Below are 16642 nucleotides of genomic sequence, written 5' to 3' on the forward strand. Positions count from 1 at the left end.
TCAGAGTTAATATTTTAAAAGAGAAATCAGTTTAGAAAAATCTAAGGATTTCCTATATTTCTAAAATGTTTTCCCCTCTCCACCATAGGGAGTTCCTATGCTGGCTTTTGTTTTTGTCATTGAAGACTTGTGTAACTATCATTTTATCATGACCTGAATTTGAAACTGAAAAACCCCACTAACCTAAACGGCAGTCTTTATTCAATGCAACTTGACTAATCTTACCCCACATTATTCTGGGAATGTGTTATTATTCAAGTTTTATGTTTTCATCAAAATTTCTCATCATCCTACTAGAATATAGATATTATGTAGGTCTCTGCCATTCAGTAAATGCTTCCACACAGCAGCTAAAATTACAGAGAGCAGATGGCAGAAAGTTTCATTATTTGTCTTGTATTCAAAGTAAGAAAAATATTTACAGTCAATAGAATGAGCATATACCTTTCTTAACCATATATTTTACATTTTTCCTTTGTATAGTTATTATAAAATAATTTGATTAAAACATATGCAAAGGTAGTTAAAATTAACTAAATTTTAGTAATATATTTACTTTTTTAAAGCAGGGATATTTTCATTTAATTTTATGTCTATTGGTGTTTGGTGTGGGTGCATATCTGTATATCACCTCCAGGTAGTACCCAGTGAGGCCAGAAGGAGAGATCAGATAACCAGGAACTGAAATTACAAACAGTACTGAAGCACCTTGTGGGTACTAGAAACAGAACCCAGGCCTTTTGTAAAACTTGTTTAACATTAGTTCCCACAATATTTGAGCAATTTTCTCTGTAGTTGTCAAGATAATGAGAGTAAAATCAATATTTTTTACTAAGCTATATGCTCAGAAAGTTGCTTCAGGAAAGCAATATGTCTCTTAATCAATATGAGTAATTCTTAAACAGTGTCTTTTAAGATGGTAAGACACTGCTTATAGCTACAGGGAAATGTTTATAAACTCAAGCCTTATACATGAGAAATTTTGAAACTATTAAATGCAAAATTAATTCCAAAATGTTTCCTTCAATGATTTATTAAGATAATTATTCAGAGATGTATGATCTTATATATAGCTCATTGGTAAAATGTAAACAAATTCTCTTTATACCATCTATCAATATCCTATGAAATTTTCATACTATTACATGTATGTAAAAGGAAAGGCGGGCTGCTTTCCAGCCCGGCTCCCACACGACTAGCTTATGCCCCGAAATAACAACACACAAATTGTATTCTTTTAAACACTGCCTGGCCCATTATATCTAACCTCTTCTTGGCTAACTCTCAAATCTTGATTAACCCATTTCTAATAATCTGTGTAGCACCACAAGGTGGTGGCTTACCAGGAAAGATTCAGCATGTCTGACCTGGCAGCTGGCTCCATTGCGTCTGACCAACTATGCTTTCTTTCTCCCAGCATTCTGTTCTGTTTACTCCACCTATCAAAATCCAGCCCTATCAAAAAGCCAAGGCAATTTCTTTATTAACCAAATGAAAGTAACAAAGAGACAGATGACCCTCCTCCATCACATGTATTTCTTAAGATAATTCTGTCTAAAATTTTATTATTTAATCTTCATTGTTGAGATGAAGAAACAGTTTTTAATATATGGAAAGTTTAGAGTTTCCATCTAATAACAGAGCAAAGATTGGTTTTGACTTCCTTCCCTCTTAATGAATATTACATTATAACCACAGCATTGTAATACTTACCAAAGACTTGAAGGAAAGCCTGCTTTTCATCTTCTCCTGCCTTATTTGTGGCTTTGCAGACATAAGAACCACCATCTTTGTTGATTATATTTCTGACCGTGAGCTCTGTATTACTGCCCTTTAAAATGTATTTTTCATTTTCTTCAATGAGCTTGCCATTCCTAAATAAATAATGAAAAAGTTGATATTCACAATATAATAATATACATTTTTTATGGCCAGTAAAACTGATTGTTATAGTTCAGTCAAAATACATTTTTATTGTTCAAGTAAACCTAAGACAAATGTATAAAACAATATTTGATATTTAGTTTCATTTGAAGATAAAAATGACATTTTGAAGTTGAAATCCTAATATTAATCAAATAATGAAAATATATAACTTCAACTTAGACATTATTATAAAATACTGTTTTTATTACTGGTTTTTAATTCACTTTTTACCTTATTAATTAGTTAATATACAATCATGTAACATATTTATATACACATGTGGATGACATAAGCACAATTTCTGTGAGAATTCATTTAATCTCATTAGAAACAATATAAATGACATGAATTTATTTTTATATAAGTATCATCAATAAAAATTAATGTGGTAGTATAGAGAAGAATTTTTTCTCATAGTTATCAATCAATAATTATTATTTTCCAATTTATTTGTACAATGAAATATATTTCCTAAAAAAATTATGTAGTTATAATAACAATGGCTATTAACATTTTTCTATTATATTTTAAAAGCATAAAATATTTTAAAACTTCATTCCACATTATAAAATATCTTTATATATTTCTTTTACTTATATTTTTATTTCATTTTGCTCATTTTATTTTCCCTTTACCTTTTTGTGTATTTCTATTTCTAAATTATATTTGGTAATTTGTGAGCTGAATTGATACAATGGCCCATCGACAGAATCTTTCTGTGGTGGAGAATATTAATATTTCTGTATAAGTTTAAATTTCAACATAAAAATTCTGGATGATTATTTTAAAATCCATCCTACAAAGAAACACAGCAAGACTTTTATATACCATTGAATCTTTCGATGGAATTATATTAATACATAATTCACAACAATAACATTAGAGACATCACAGGCATTTTCAAAATACACACCTGAAATATAAGCAATGAAAATATAAGATAATGAAAATCTTTCTGTAGTTAGTGAATACTGTTTATGTTACCATAGAACTTGAGGGTATAGAAATGCAAATCGTAGAGCATGAAGACATAACAAAGAGTAAGCAGGAGAAAAAGAGAATTGAAATAATGTTTTATTTTGTACCTCTTATTGCTAAACAAATGCATGAAATATTCTTGCTGTTTGAACCTAAGATGAATAGAATTTAAATACAGAAGATATTGCTTCAAAATATCAACTACAATGGTAAAAAATGGAAGTAGAAATATGCATATTTATATGCAAATTTAAATAATAGTTAGAAAAAAATATATAGAAAACTTTATATATGCAAATTTAAATAATAGTTAGAAAAAATATATAGAAAACTTCAAAAACTTATTAATAAAAAGTGGGTCATATATATGAATATGTACAGATAACAACCATTATTAAATAGAAATGGGTTACACCTTTCTATGTCTATTTTTTAAATGTACAGAATATTTACTAGCATGCACTGAAATAGAAGAAACAGTGAATTGGAAAATGTTATTAAATAATTTGCTAATTGGCAAATATTTAATATAATTAACAAATGACATAAAAAATTGAAGTCAAACACAACCACAGACTGAAAGAAAACAGCATCCTTAGAAAAGATGCTGTTTAGGAAGATAAATGCAAAGTACACAGAAAGAAAATAACAAAATTAGAACCATATTCACTGAAGCTAATACAAATTAAAAGTTCATTATGTTTACAAATTGTACACACACACACACACACACACACACACACACACACACACGTATATACAGAGAGAGAGAGAGCCAAAGATAGACAGAGACAGAGAGAGACACAAGACAGACAGACAGAATGAATAAAAAGGGCATAAAATAAGAAATGAATTCTGAAGTTATCAAGGCAAGAGAAACAAGAACACTGAAGCAATATAGAAATTAAATATGTAACAACGTTTAATGAATTATGCTAGGCTCTTACATGGAATTAAAGACCATGAACACATTTCTATAAAAACATGTCATTAAAGACTGACTAATATAGAAATCACGTGAATAGCCCTTCATCACAACAATAAAAATGCATTTATAGTACAACCTTTAGCCAAAAAAGGTGGTGAAAAGCTGGTTCAGCTAATTTGAATAAGAAACAATCAGGCTGACTTTTCAACTCTGTCACAAAATAGTACAGGGAGATATACTCATTTTGATTCTCAGCTGGAAGAATCTGGAATTGCCATCAAAACAAATCTTTGTATATCTGTGAGGAAGTTTTTAGATTAAGGTTGTTAAAAGTGTAGCTGGCTAGTCCTACAGTACCATCCAAAGGCTGGAATTCTAAGCAGAATAAAAAGGACAAAGGTAGCTGGGCCGAAAAATTCAGAGTTGTCTGCTGATGCAATTGAATCAGGTGTTCCGTGTTCCCCTGCTATGCTTCAGTGGAAGGAAACCTCAAACTGTGAGCAATATTACTGTCTTCCCTTAATTACCTTTGTAAAGTATTCCTTCACAAAACAGAGTTGCCCTTTAACAATTCAAGCACAAAAATAGGATTACTGAGCATGCAGCGGCTATATCAGCTTCTTAATCCTTGTACTGCATAAGAAAGACATCAGAATCTGAATAGGAGAGTTTTTTGTTTTAATTTAATTTATTTACTCATTTTATGTCCCAACCACAGTTTCCTCTCCTTTCTCTCTTCTTACCCCCCTCTCTGCCAATCCCTCCTTCTCTGTTTCTGTTAAGGAAGGTGACAGGCTTCCCATGGGTATCATCAAAGCATAAATTCTCAAATTCCAGTGGGACTAATCCTCTCCCCTTGTACTAAGGCTGGACAAGGTAATGCATTATTTGGAGTGGGTTCCTAAGAGGCAGTCAAAGCTTAAGGACAGCCCTTGCTCCCGGTGTTAGGAGTCCCACAAGCAGACCAAACTACACATCTGTCACATATGTAGAGGGCCTAGTTTGGTCCTATGCAGGCTTCCTGAATGTTTGTCAGACTGTATGAGTTCCTCTGAGCCAAGTTAGCTGTATCTGTAAGTATTGTTGTGATATTCTTGACACCTCTGGCTCCTACAATTCTTCCTCCCTCTCTTCAGCAGAATATCCTTGCTTGTCATGTTTGGCTGTAAATCTTGCATCTGTTTCTAACAGTTAATGAATGAAGGTTCTTTGATGAGAACCAGGGTAGTCACCAATCTGATCAGAGGAGAAGGCCAGTTCATATTACATATTAAATATTACTAGAAATCTTAGCTGGGGACATTATTGTAGATTTGTGGGGGTTTCCCTTTCATCAGATTTCTACTTGATCCTGAAATGCCCCCTCCCTTTCCAGTCATCTCTTTCAACACTCCTCTCCTCCATTCATCCCTTCACCTGATCCCTCAAGTTCCCCTCCCCACCCAGGAGATCACTTCAATTTCCCCTTCCCAGGGATATCCATGCATCCCTCTTTGTGTCCTCCTTATTACCTGGTCTCTCGTGGTTCATGAGTTGTAGCATAGTTATTCTTTACTTTACAGCTAATATCTATTGAGTGAGTACATACCCCCTTTCTGGGTCTGGGTTACCTCATTTAGTATGATTTTTTTTTTCTGGTTCCAACCATTTGCCTTCAAATTTCACAATGTCATTATTTTAATACCGAAATAACACTCCATTGTATAGATATAGCACACATTCTTTATCCAATATTTGGTTGAGGAATATATTGTCTCTTTCCAGGTTTTGTCTGCTATGAATAAAGCTGGTATCAATGTAGTTGAGCAAGTGTCCTTGTGGAATTATTGAGCATACTTTAGATATATGCCCAAGAGAGGTATAGCTGGGTCTTTAAGTAGATTGATTCCCAATTTTCTGAGAAGCCAACAATATTACTTTACAAAGTGACTACACAAGTTTGCACTCCCACCAGCAATGGAGGCGTGTTCTCTTTGCTATAAATCCTCTCCAGCATAAACTGCCATTAATGTTTTCGATCTTAGCCATTGTGACAGCTGTAGGATGGAATTTCAGAGTCATTTTGATTTGCATTTCCCTGATGGCTAAGGATGTTGAACATTTCTTTAAGTGTTTCTGCTGAGAATTCTCTGTTTAGTTCTGTACATGCTTTCTTTTTAATTGGATTACTATATTTTTTTTTTAATGAAAAGAAACCAGGATAACTAAAACAATCTTTTACAATAAAAGAGCTGCCATGGGTATCACAGTTCCTGACCTGAAGCCATACTGCAGAATTATGGTAATAAAAACAGGATGATATTGGTATAAAAACAGACAGGTAGATCAATAGAATCAAATCAAAGACCCAAGCATAAATCTATATACCTATGCACACCAGATTTTTGACAAAGAAGACCAAATTCCACAATGGACAAAAGAAAGCAATTTCAACAAATAGTGCTGGCAATATTGGTTATCAGCATGTAGAAGAATACAAATAGGTCCATATTTATCATCAAATCCAATGGTGTTAAAGACCTTAACAAAAATACAGTTACAGTAAACCTGATAGAAAAGAGTGGAAAGTAGTCGTCAACACACTGGCACAGGAGACAACTACATGAATAGAAGATCAGTAGCACAGACAATGAGATTGAAAATTAATAAATGGGACCTCATGAAACTGAAAAGTTTCCGGAAGGCAAAGGCCAGTTGCAATAAGACAAAAGAACACCCTGCAGAATGTCAAAATATTTTCAGTAATCCACATCCAAGAGAGGGCTGATCGCAAAACTAAATGAATAGGGGAGTCTTAATGTATTGTGGTATTTACTCTGAAAATCAATAGAATTCACCTAATTAATAGACTGAAAACCATAATCTAGTGGATATTTTATTTTAAAAATTTTCATATGATATATTTTGATATTATGCTTCCCTTCCCCAACTCCTCCTGTCACCATTTGAATGTTGGCTCCCTAACTCTTTAAGTGAACCAATTTGGAGACAGAGACTTCAAAAATTAAAGAAATAAAACAAGTTTGTGTTTGAATAAGTGACACTTGCATTTGATGGGTAGTGTGTGTGTGAAGTTTGATTGACGGTTGAGCTCCATAATCCACATGGCATTTTCCCTCCTTTCCAGCACTGGTTTTACAAGCACGAAAATGCAAACACATATCTGTTACGTGGATTGTATGGATAGAACTAAAGTTCCCATGTCTGTGCCATCTCACAATCTCAAAGAACCTATGATCTGAAAAAAAAAATAAAAAAGCCGCATTTATATGCAGTGGAAAGGCTGTAACAGGATAAAGTGAAGAAGTGGACATCAAGATGCTGGGAGAAAGTCCTCATCAGCAACCAGTCCCATTGGTACGTTGAACTTGGATACAAAGCCTTCAGAAATGTGGAGAAATACATTTCTGTTATTTTAGTCATCTAATACATGTGTTTTCTTACAGCAGCTGTTGATACTAACTCAGTGGGCTCCTATCATATCACTTGTGTGTACCATCTCTGCTTAGCAGGTTATCTGGATCCTTTAATGCATTTAAATACACTTCCCAGTGTTCACAAGAATTTATTTTCAACGTTTTGATATGCTATATCTACAGAAAAATGGGATCAAATAAAATTTTCAGTAAAATAAATATATCTCTACAAATGTTACAACAATACAATCCTATTCACACAAAACATTTCTTTTTAAATCAGACACCAAAAAATTGTTTGGATTCTAAGTATTCTCCATTATCACCAAAAAATGGTATTTGAAGGCATACAGATGAAGAAATATAAACATTCTGGACTCGATTAATTTTAGTTCTTATGATAATTTTATTTCCAAAAAGTATAAGAAAATAATTTTCAAGAAATTTAAGAACAGAAGTTAAATACCTCTGGGCATGTATAATCATTAGGTTAATGGTCTAGATAATTATTTGTTCTTGGGAATGAATGACATAGGAACTTTTCCATGACTCAATTAGATATACTGTGAACTCAAGGGATTATTTGGAATCCAGCACTCACGGAGATACATGATTGCCTTCGGTTAGTATGCTAATGTCTGATGGAAAATCCCAGTAAAATATTATTACCACGAATTAAAATCTGCATAAATAAGTTCCATTCACCTTGTTTGTAGAACTATTAAGCTTATTGAATACTACTATGATAAAATTATAAACAAGATAAAGATCTTAAAATCCTATTATCAAAACTTGTTTAAAGAGCAATAAAAATAGTTGTGGATATTGTTATTTTTAAAACAAATTACAAAGTTTAAATATTGTGAATTTTATCTTTGTATACACACAGACTATAGTTATTAAGTTTCAAACCTAGGACAAACAGCGGAGGTGCCTATTTAACATATTAAAATTTGACCTGGCCACCAGATTCTCCCAATATCCCTCAGTCCCTACCCTTTAGAGGATACATTTTACATAGCCCACTCTTTCCTCTGAAGTCTTCAACACAGAGGCTGATCTGCCTTCCTCCAGAACCTCATCTCTATATAATCCAGACATTTTGATTACCTGCCCCTTCCCTTTGGCATCCTGGCTGCTGCACCTGTTTCCCCTCTTTCTTATCTTCTCTCTCCTCTTTCTTCCACATCTTTCACATGACCCAGATAAGTCTAGTGAAGTAGACTCTTCCAGATGTCCTTGTCTCTGACTATGCTTTCCTACCATAAAATTTCTTTCCACTGTACCTAGGAGCAGTCATGTTCTTTCCTTTCTATTTCCTTTATTTCATTCAATACTAATTACTTTGTGATATTTTTTTACAGATTGTCATTTATAAGTATAACAATTGTTAAAAGTCTTAGTGTTCCTGCAATAAACTCCATATTTATATTTTGTATATTAAGTATTTTATAATACATATTATACACATATTTATATAAGTATGTATAAAATACTTAAGTATGTATATTTGTGAAGCCAGAGTATAATATAGGATATGACATTCAGGAATGCTGTCATTTGCTTCTTGACACTGTTTGTCACTGGGCTCATCACTTATCCTAGAGGGGCTTGCCAGTGATCTTCTATGATCGTAGTGTATCCACCTATTTATCCTTAAATTGACAACAATACCAGCATGTCTGGAATATTCATAGCGATGTAATCTAACTCAGGACCACATGCTTATGAGGTAAGCACTTAAGTGACTAAGCCAAATCCTTAGCCGCATAAACTGTGCTCTAATGCTTACGTACAAGATTGGCCTTTTGAAGCTTTATTGTCTTCAATTTTTTCCTCTGAGCAACAGTCAAAGATAATAGAGAACAATAAAATGATGCTTGGTAATAATGGAATCGAAGCATATTAGCAAACTTAAAATAATAGGCAGAAGTAAACAATTAAAGAATAGTTTTTAGAATACATTAATTTCTTTTTATGAGTAATTTTTTTAAATTAAAAAATAACTTCTTGAAATATATATATATATATATAATTATTTTATAAGGTAGTACAAAAGAAAATATGCAGTTTCTTTGATATAATAGTAAGTGATGTTGCATTCAAACAATATGGTTGTTAAGAATGCTAAAACATTCATTTTAATACAGACTTTGTTCCAGCAGCAAAACATAGACTCAATCAGTAACAAGGCTGCAGGGCCAACGTTGAACAAAAAATACCTCTGTAGTTCCAGTAAGCAGTCTCTGTCAATCTTTCCCTAAGGGAATTTACGACAAGCTCACATGCTGTACTCTTCATCTATCCAATCTAATATACTTAGCCAGTAATTAATAGCACCTGAGGCAGGCAAGATGCCTCATTGAGGTAAAGTACTAACAAGTTTGGAAATCAAAGTTTATTCTAGTTTCCACAGTGAAAGGCAAGAACCAGATCTTGAAAGTCGTCCTTTGATATCCATAAATATGCTATGATATGTACACACCAGTACTACTCACACCCACGCACACGCACACACGCACGCACATTCATACAAACACACTAATTGTCAATTATTTTTAGAGCTTGTTTCATTATTTCTGTTATTTATGAGATATAAAACAGTTATACCATTTCCTTATCCTTTTCTCCTTCTAAAATCTCCTTGTTTATTTGCTTTTCTTTTTATCTTATTAAAAATAGATTTTTTTCATACAATATATTTTCATTTTGGTTCTCTTTTTTAAATTCCTGCCAGGTCTTCCCTACTTCCCCTCTCATAATATTTCACAACCTTTCTTCCTTTTTCTCCTTAGAAAACAAAGAGGCATTTAAACAATGAAATAAAAAACAGTCAAACTAGAATAGTACAAAACAAACAAATAGAAAAAAGGGCCAAAAAGTTCTCTTTCAAATCCATGCTATCTTTTCTTATTAATTTTTGTTACATCTAGATATGTTTATGTGTACATATATTCCACAATAAAACCCACTCAGTTTATAAAATGTTACTTATTGTCTGATTTCAGAGATGATTCTTTGGTGTTAGATAATATATATTTTGAATGAGCCTAGACAATGTTTGTTTCTTTCTATATAATTGTAGTTTCAAATATTACTCTGTGAGCACAAGAACACCACATAGAAGACATGGGTCTTTTACTTACCGAAACCAAGAGATGGTAGGATCTGGAGAGCCTGAGGCCCTGCAAGTTAATGTCATCTCTTCTCCTCTCTCTGCAGTAGCATTGAAGGACTTCTGGGGCATCACAATGATTGGAGGAACTGAAGGACAAAGGACAGAGTAAAGAGCTGCAATCATAACGCTGAACCAACACTATTCTGCCACTGTCTTTTAGTGCTTTGAATCTTCATTGTTGTTTTCTGTTTTCACAGAGAATTAAGGTCAGTGATATGTTTTCTTATATATAATTGGATAATTCACCATGTTATTAGTTTAGTATTTCTCAACCTGTTAAACAATGAATTGTGTATTTTAGCGAACATATATAATGCAGGAAATATGTCTCACACAAAGACACAGCAGCACACACTTAATCCATACTGAAATCTACTTTTAGCATAAATGGATTTCCTATTTGGGTTCTTATTGGCCTATGTAATTCCATAGGCCATCATTCACTGTTTCAAGACAGGGCTTTCAAATTAGGTGTCAAACCATAATGTTCTTTCTGATTAACTACACTTAATTTCTTCAAACAACTATAAAACATTTTATGAAGAGAAACTGCTTCAGCTATAGAGTATGAAAATAGATTTTCATGAACAATTCAATTTTAAAATTAAGCTTCCTCAATTTCAAACTAATTACATTGCAAGATTATACATGCTGCACATTCTGGTCATGGTGAAACTGTGGCTGAAATGCAGTGTTTGCAATAAACAGGTCACAGACATTCACAGTACTGCTTCAGTATCAAAGGACAGCCCGTGCTGGGGCTCAGTGCTCATATACCTGCTCTTAAATGGTATATGATAAAGTACTACATATAAAATAAATATGTTAATACATTGATTACCTTCTCTCTCTCTCTCTCTCTCTCTATATATATATATATATATATATATATATATATATATATAATCTCCAAATAGACAGGTAGTAGTTAGACGTATGATTACAATCTTCAGAGTAGTGCACAGGTCAGCATTATAAGGCATTGTCACAAGGAAAATAAGAGAATTCATTTTTTTTTTGGTGTTTTATGACAGGGTTTCTCTGTAGCTTTGGAGCCTTCCTGGAACTATCCCTTTTAGACAAGGCTGGCCTCAAACTCACAGAGATCTGCCTGCCGCTGCCTCCCAAGTGCTGGAATTAAAGATGTGCACCACCACCGCCCAGCAAGATAATGCATCTCAGTAACTAAACACAGTACCTCACATGTTTGCCATTATGAGGGTTGATACACAGATCATAATCTTACATGGAATATCATAATATTTATGATTAGAATCCCTAAAGATGGACTTATAGATATTCACTCTTAGTTTGAAGGACATATTCATTTCTCTATATCTTATGGCCTTTCTGTTATTATGGACAGAATAATTTTTCAATACATAACTTACTACTGCAATGTTTTGTCTTGTAAGTGAATATCAAATGAGGCATGAGACTTCTTGTGCTCTCTTTATTTTAATGCTTCTTTAAATATTACAACATAATACCAAGTTTCCCTTCTCTCTCCTCCTTTCCAATCCCCCAATACTTCTCCCCATCTTTCTTCATATGTATGGCATTTTGTCATTAATATTTTATACATATATGTATACAATACTTATTTATTCCTAAATGTAACCTACTCAGTTCAAATGTTACTTTTATGTGTGTTTTCATAGCTGTTTTGTATGGGATAACTAATTTGTTCACTTTTTTTCATGCTTTTCATATGTCTGTCCTATGTATTTTGCTCTTGCCTTAGAATTACACATGGAAATATAATGCTCTTTTTCTTTTCCTTTGGCAGGTTATCAGGTTTTGAGAATTCAGGAGTATAACAGTCCTGTCATGTCCGGAAGGTATTATCTTGCCCAATCTATAACTTATAATTTTTCTGCCCTGCTCCTCTAGTTTTCCTGAGGCCTTGGGGATAGATAGAAATAGGACGGAAATGTCCCATATAGGATTGACTAAATTCTATGGTTACTTGGTATCTGGACTTCAAACAGTTTTGGAGGCTATAATCAGCACCATTCATTGCAAATTATAAGTGAAGTTGAGGAATGATTAAATTGTTTATATGGTAGCAACACATTTTTAATGCACTGCAGAAAGCAAAAATATTAGCAGAAATCCCTCTATTATGTTTCTTTAGATAGAAACACTTCTGCACTAGAAGAGAGATTTTTAGTTCCCTCGCTGATGTTGTTGCTAACTGAAAAGGCTGCTTAATATTTGCCATAATTTTATTATCAGGAAAATTTCAAGGTTGGAAAAATATTACTGCTTATGTTTTACTTAACACTGAAATTATTAAGAAAATGTTCATTCTTATATTACAGTGTAAACCAACAGAAGTGTAGTCTAACTAAAATTTTTATACCATGTTCTTAAGACCAGTTACTAGGCTGCTCAGATTAATGTGACACCCACAAAACCAAATCACAGTATTGTCTTTTGCTTTTTTAATTGGTTTGCTTTTTCTCCCATTTTAGGTACTATAATATAAACTTATATCTCTCAGCTTGACCAATATATTTTTATTTTTATTACATTTATTTATTTGTATATGTAATATTGCATGCATACTCATGCCATAGAAGGAAGGTGGCTGTCAACAAACGACCTTAGGGAGTCATTTTTTTCTTCCACTATGTATGTCTCAAAGAATGGTAGTAAGAAAGATTATACATGGAGTCATGGCCCTGTTCTGTTAATACAGATTTTGACACTTGCACACATTTCCATTTTACATTATTGGGAATTATCAAGCTAAAATCATATTTATTATGTGTTTTATTAGGAGCTAAAATATAAAATCGAAATAATATACAGTTCAAATTGGGCAGATGTCAAAAGTCTCCAAGGATTTTTCCCTTTTTTGATATAAATGTTTACTAATTCAGTTGCACTCATCAGACATATGACTACATTGGACATCCTTGGAATGATGTTAAAGATGATAGTAAGTCACATGTGGGTGCTAAGGATTGCAGATAAGTCCTCTGAAAGAGCAGCCAGTGCTCTGAACCACTGAGCCAACACTCCATTCCATTACTTGCCTGTGTTTATATTTTATAATTTTTATCACTTTTGAAAGTCATATAATGCATTCCAGTGCATTATTACAAGATGAAATGACCAAGTTGAAAGTAAAAACCTATGTCTATGAACAAAGAAATTATGTCTTATCTTCAGGTCTTCTGATGATTTCAATAGCATATAAACACTGAAAAAAATAAAAATGTGAACTGACTTAGAAATCACATTTGCAAAGCTTAATCATAGTTCTCAAATAGTGTATAAAATTATTCATTTTAAATATGATTATTATATTAAATCATCTGATAAGGAAGCAAGGATTCTGCTGTTACAATTTACATCATTGTCATTTTTGTATAATTAATCTCATAATAACATGTGAAATGTGATGGGAGTGCAGTGTAGACTGTGGATTAAGTTAATTCATTAATATAAAATTTCTTGGTAATATGTTTAAAGTGATTACATTCCAGTAGACATACCAGGTCTCTATGAAATCATATCTACATTTCTACATTTACCCAATTCATTTAATTTTTCTGTTTCCTTTCCTATGTAATATAAGCTGAAATTACATCTTAGTTTTCCTTAACATTGATTATGGTTACTTGCAATAAAATGTATTTTCTTATTGATGGAGATGGATCAACCTAAACAGATATTTAATAAAAATAGTTTCTAGACATCAGAACATACAGAATTCTACATATTTATTTTATCTAATGATATACATAAACAAAAGAAAGTAATTTTAGAATTTTATTTGAAGACTAGCTCACTGCTTAAAATAACTCCAGTGGATATAGTTATTTCCTTTTGATAAATATTTCTGAATTGTGAATAACCATCAATGTCAGAAAAATCAGTACTTCATTTCTCTCTTGCTATAAACCTATTATTATGTCCCCAAGTTTGAGAAATGATGACAACTATGGGTATGATACACATTTACTTTTAAACAATCAATACAATGAGGCAGTGATAGAACCATGATTGCATAGTTATCACTTGATTTAAAAATAAAGTTTACCAGGAAAAAGCAATAGATCTGACATCATTGGATAATAATAGTGAAGATGAAATAGTTGTATTATGATTTTTAAAAGTATACATATAGTAGAGCAAAACGATCACAATCTTATCTGTGGGGTCATGTGGCATATAAATCATTATTGTCAAATCATTTGGAAGATTCTTTGCTATAAGTTGTATAGAGAGAATTGGTTTACAATTCAGCTGGAGAATTTCAGTGTTGACTCAGCCTCTCAGAAGGCTACCACTTGATTTTTAGCCGTAATATGATCCCTGGAATATGTGATGCACAGGAAAATTCCCTTAGCAGTCCTTGAAATCATTACCTTTCCTGGGAGTTCTCACCTGTCCTAAACAAACCCTCAGCTTGCCTTGAAGTTCAGTAAGACTTTCACTGAGCTGCTTCACTCAGAGAGATGTTGGTTGACAGTGAGGACAAGAAGTTTTCCATGCAAATTGGGCCCCTGAGAGTCTTGAACTGTTTCTACTTGGTACACCCTTTCTTTTCCTTTCAAATAAATATTTTAAATATGCATACCCTGTAGAGTGTGGGCAGCCATTTTAAGCAGTTAGTCTTCAGAAAAAAGCATATAGATATAGAGCTTGTAAATGAGAATTTGTGAGGAGAAAATTATATAATTATTAAAATAAAAATGAATAGCTTGCTAGAGATGAAGCACGAACTAAATACTAGAGGATGAATGAAAATTGGCTTAGTCTTAAAAGGAAAAGTGTATATATCTATGTGTGTGTTTATATATATATATATATACACTTATATATATGTGTATATATATATATAGAGAGAGAGAGAAAGGTAAAGGATGGAAGACGGAAAGGAAAGAAAGAAAAAAAGATGGCAGAGAATAGGAGGGGAAGAAGGCAGAGGAAGTGAGAGGGAATGAGTACTAGGGGGAAGATGGACAAGGAGTGAAAAATGAAGGAAAAACATTATACAGTGGGCAGGGAGCAGAGGTCTCAGCAACGTGCAAAGCACAAAATGAAAAATAATTGTAAAAAGACAAACTGGTCCAGAGAATAAATATTGTGTGAAATTGAGTATTTTTCTGTTTATTTCAATCTAATGTTAATCCTCTCTATTCAGATATCTTCACTATTATAAATACACATACATTAGATAATTGTCCTTTTTTAAACAAGATAAAAAGCAACAATTTTTAAAGGACTAGCCATATGTGTGTTGTAGAATGATTAGTCTTGAAGCTGTTTGCCAAGTCATTATATGTTTTGACACATGGGGGGAAATGAATACATGAGTGCATCTTCAGCTAACTCTAAGATCAATTCCATGATGTGTTTATTTCATTAATATAATGTTAGATTACACTTTGATTGTTAGCCTTTCTTTTCTCTTTTTTTTCTTCAACTGTTGTAGTTTGGTTTCCAATAAATGACAGGACCCATGTCCCAAGTTGTATTTATCATATTAATATATTATAACACAACTACCAACACCAAAACAATCTAAGCCAGCCCCTACATAACTAGAGGAACACATCTGTAAATCAGGGGAACTCAGATGGGACACTTAATTTGGAAGTGAGAAAATGCTGGGCTCTTGTCAGAGACTAACATTATATTTTAAGATGATGTCTTAGATGAAACACCATGACTATAAGTATGGTCTCTGGCTTACACTTAGACTCTGAAATCTATTACAAAAGGAAGGCACGAAAGAAACTCAAGCAGGGCAAAACCAAGAAGCAGGAGTTGATGCAGAGACCGTGATGGGGCACTGCTTACTGGCTTCCTCCCCATGGCTTGTTCAGCCTGTTTATTTATGGACCCTAGAACCAATAGGTGGGACCTCCTGTATCAATCACGAATCAAGAAAATTCCATCAGCTGGATCTTATGGAGGGATTTTCTTTTTGAGGCTCACTTCTTTTAAGTGACTCCACTTTGTGTCAAGTGTCACAAAACTAGTTGTGCTGTCTAGCACAACTGATTCGGTGTCAACTTGACACACATGCACACCATTTTTAAGTCACTACCTTGCCTTTCTCATTTATCTCCAGGATCTTACATTAAAATTGACACCAAATATAAAATATTCCAAAATTTTAAAACCCCACATCTTTAAAAATTCAGGCTCTTTAAAATACAACTTTAAAAAAAAATTCAAGTCTCTCAACTGTGC

General features: G+C 32.9%; 1 protein-coding gene across 3 annotated transcripts in view; it reads right to left on the bottom strand.

The window, feature by feature from the left end:
* Window positions 1–16642, bottom strand: part of Ncam2 (neural cell adhesion molecule 2) — a 402352-nt gene that overhangs the window by 148159 nt on the left and 237551 nt on the right. For all 3 annotated transcript variants that reach the window (XM_041678551.1, XM_041678550.1, XM_041678552.1), the window contains exons 6-7: window positions 10395–10512; window positions 1714–1874 (exon numbers count right to left, since the gene is read on the bottom strand). In XM_041678551.1, coding sequence (XP_041534485.1) covers window positions 1714–1874; window positions 10395–10512 — 279 coding nt within the window. The remainder of the gene's footprint in view (window positions 1–1713; window positions 1875–10394; window positions 10513–16642) is intronic.

Source organism: Microtus oregoni, unplaced genomic scaffold, assembly GCF_018167655.1.
Source record: "Microtus oregoni isolate MIOR12 unplaced genomic scaffold, Mior012 000030F_ref0000283, whole genome shotgun sequence".
Classification (NCBI taxonomy): Eukaryota; Metazoa; Chordata; class Mammalia; order Rodentia; family Cricetidae; genus Microtus; species Microtus oregoni.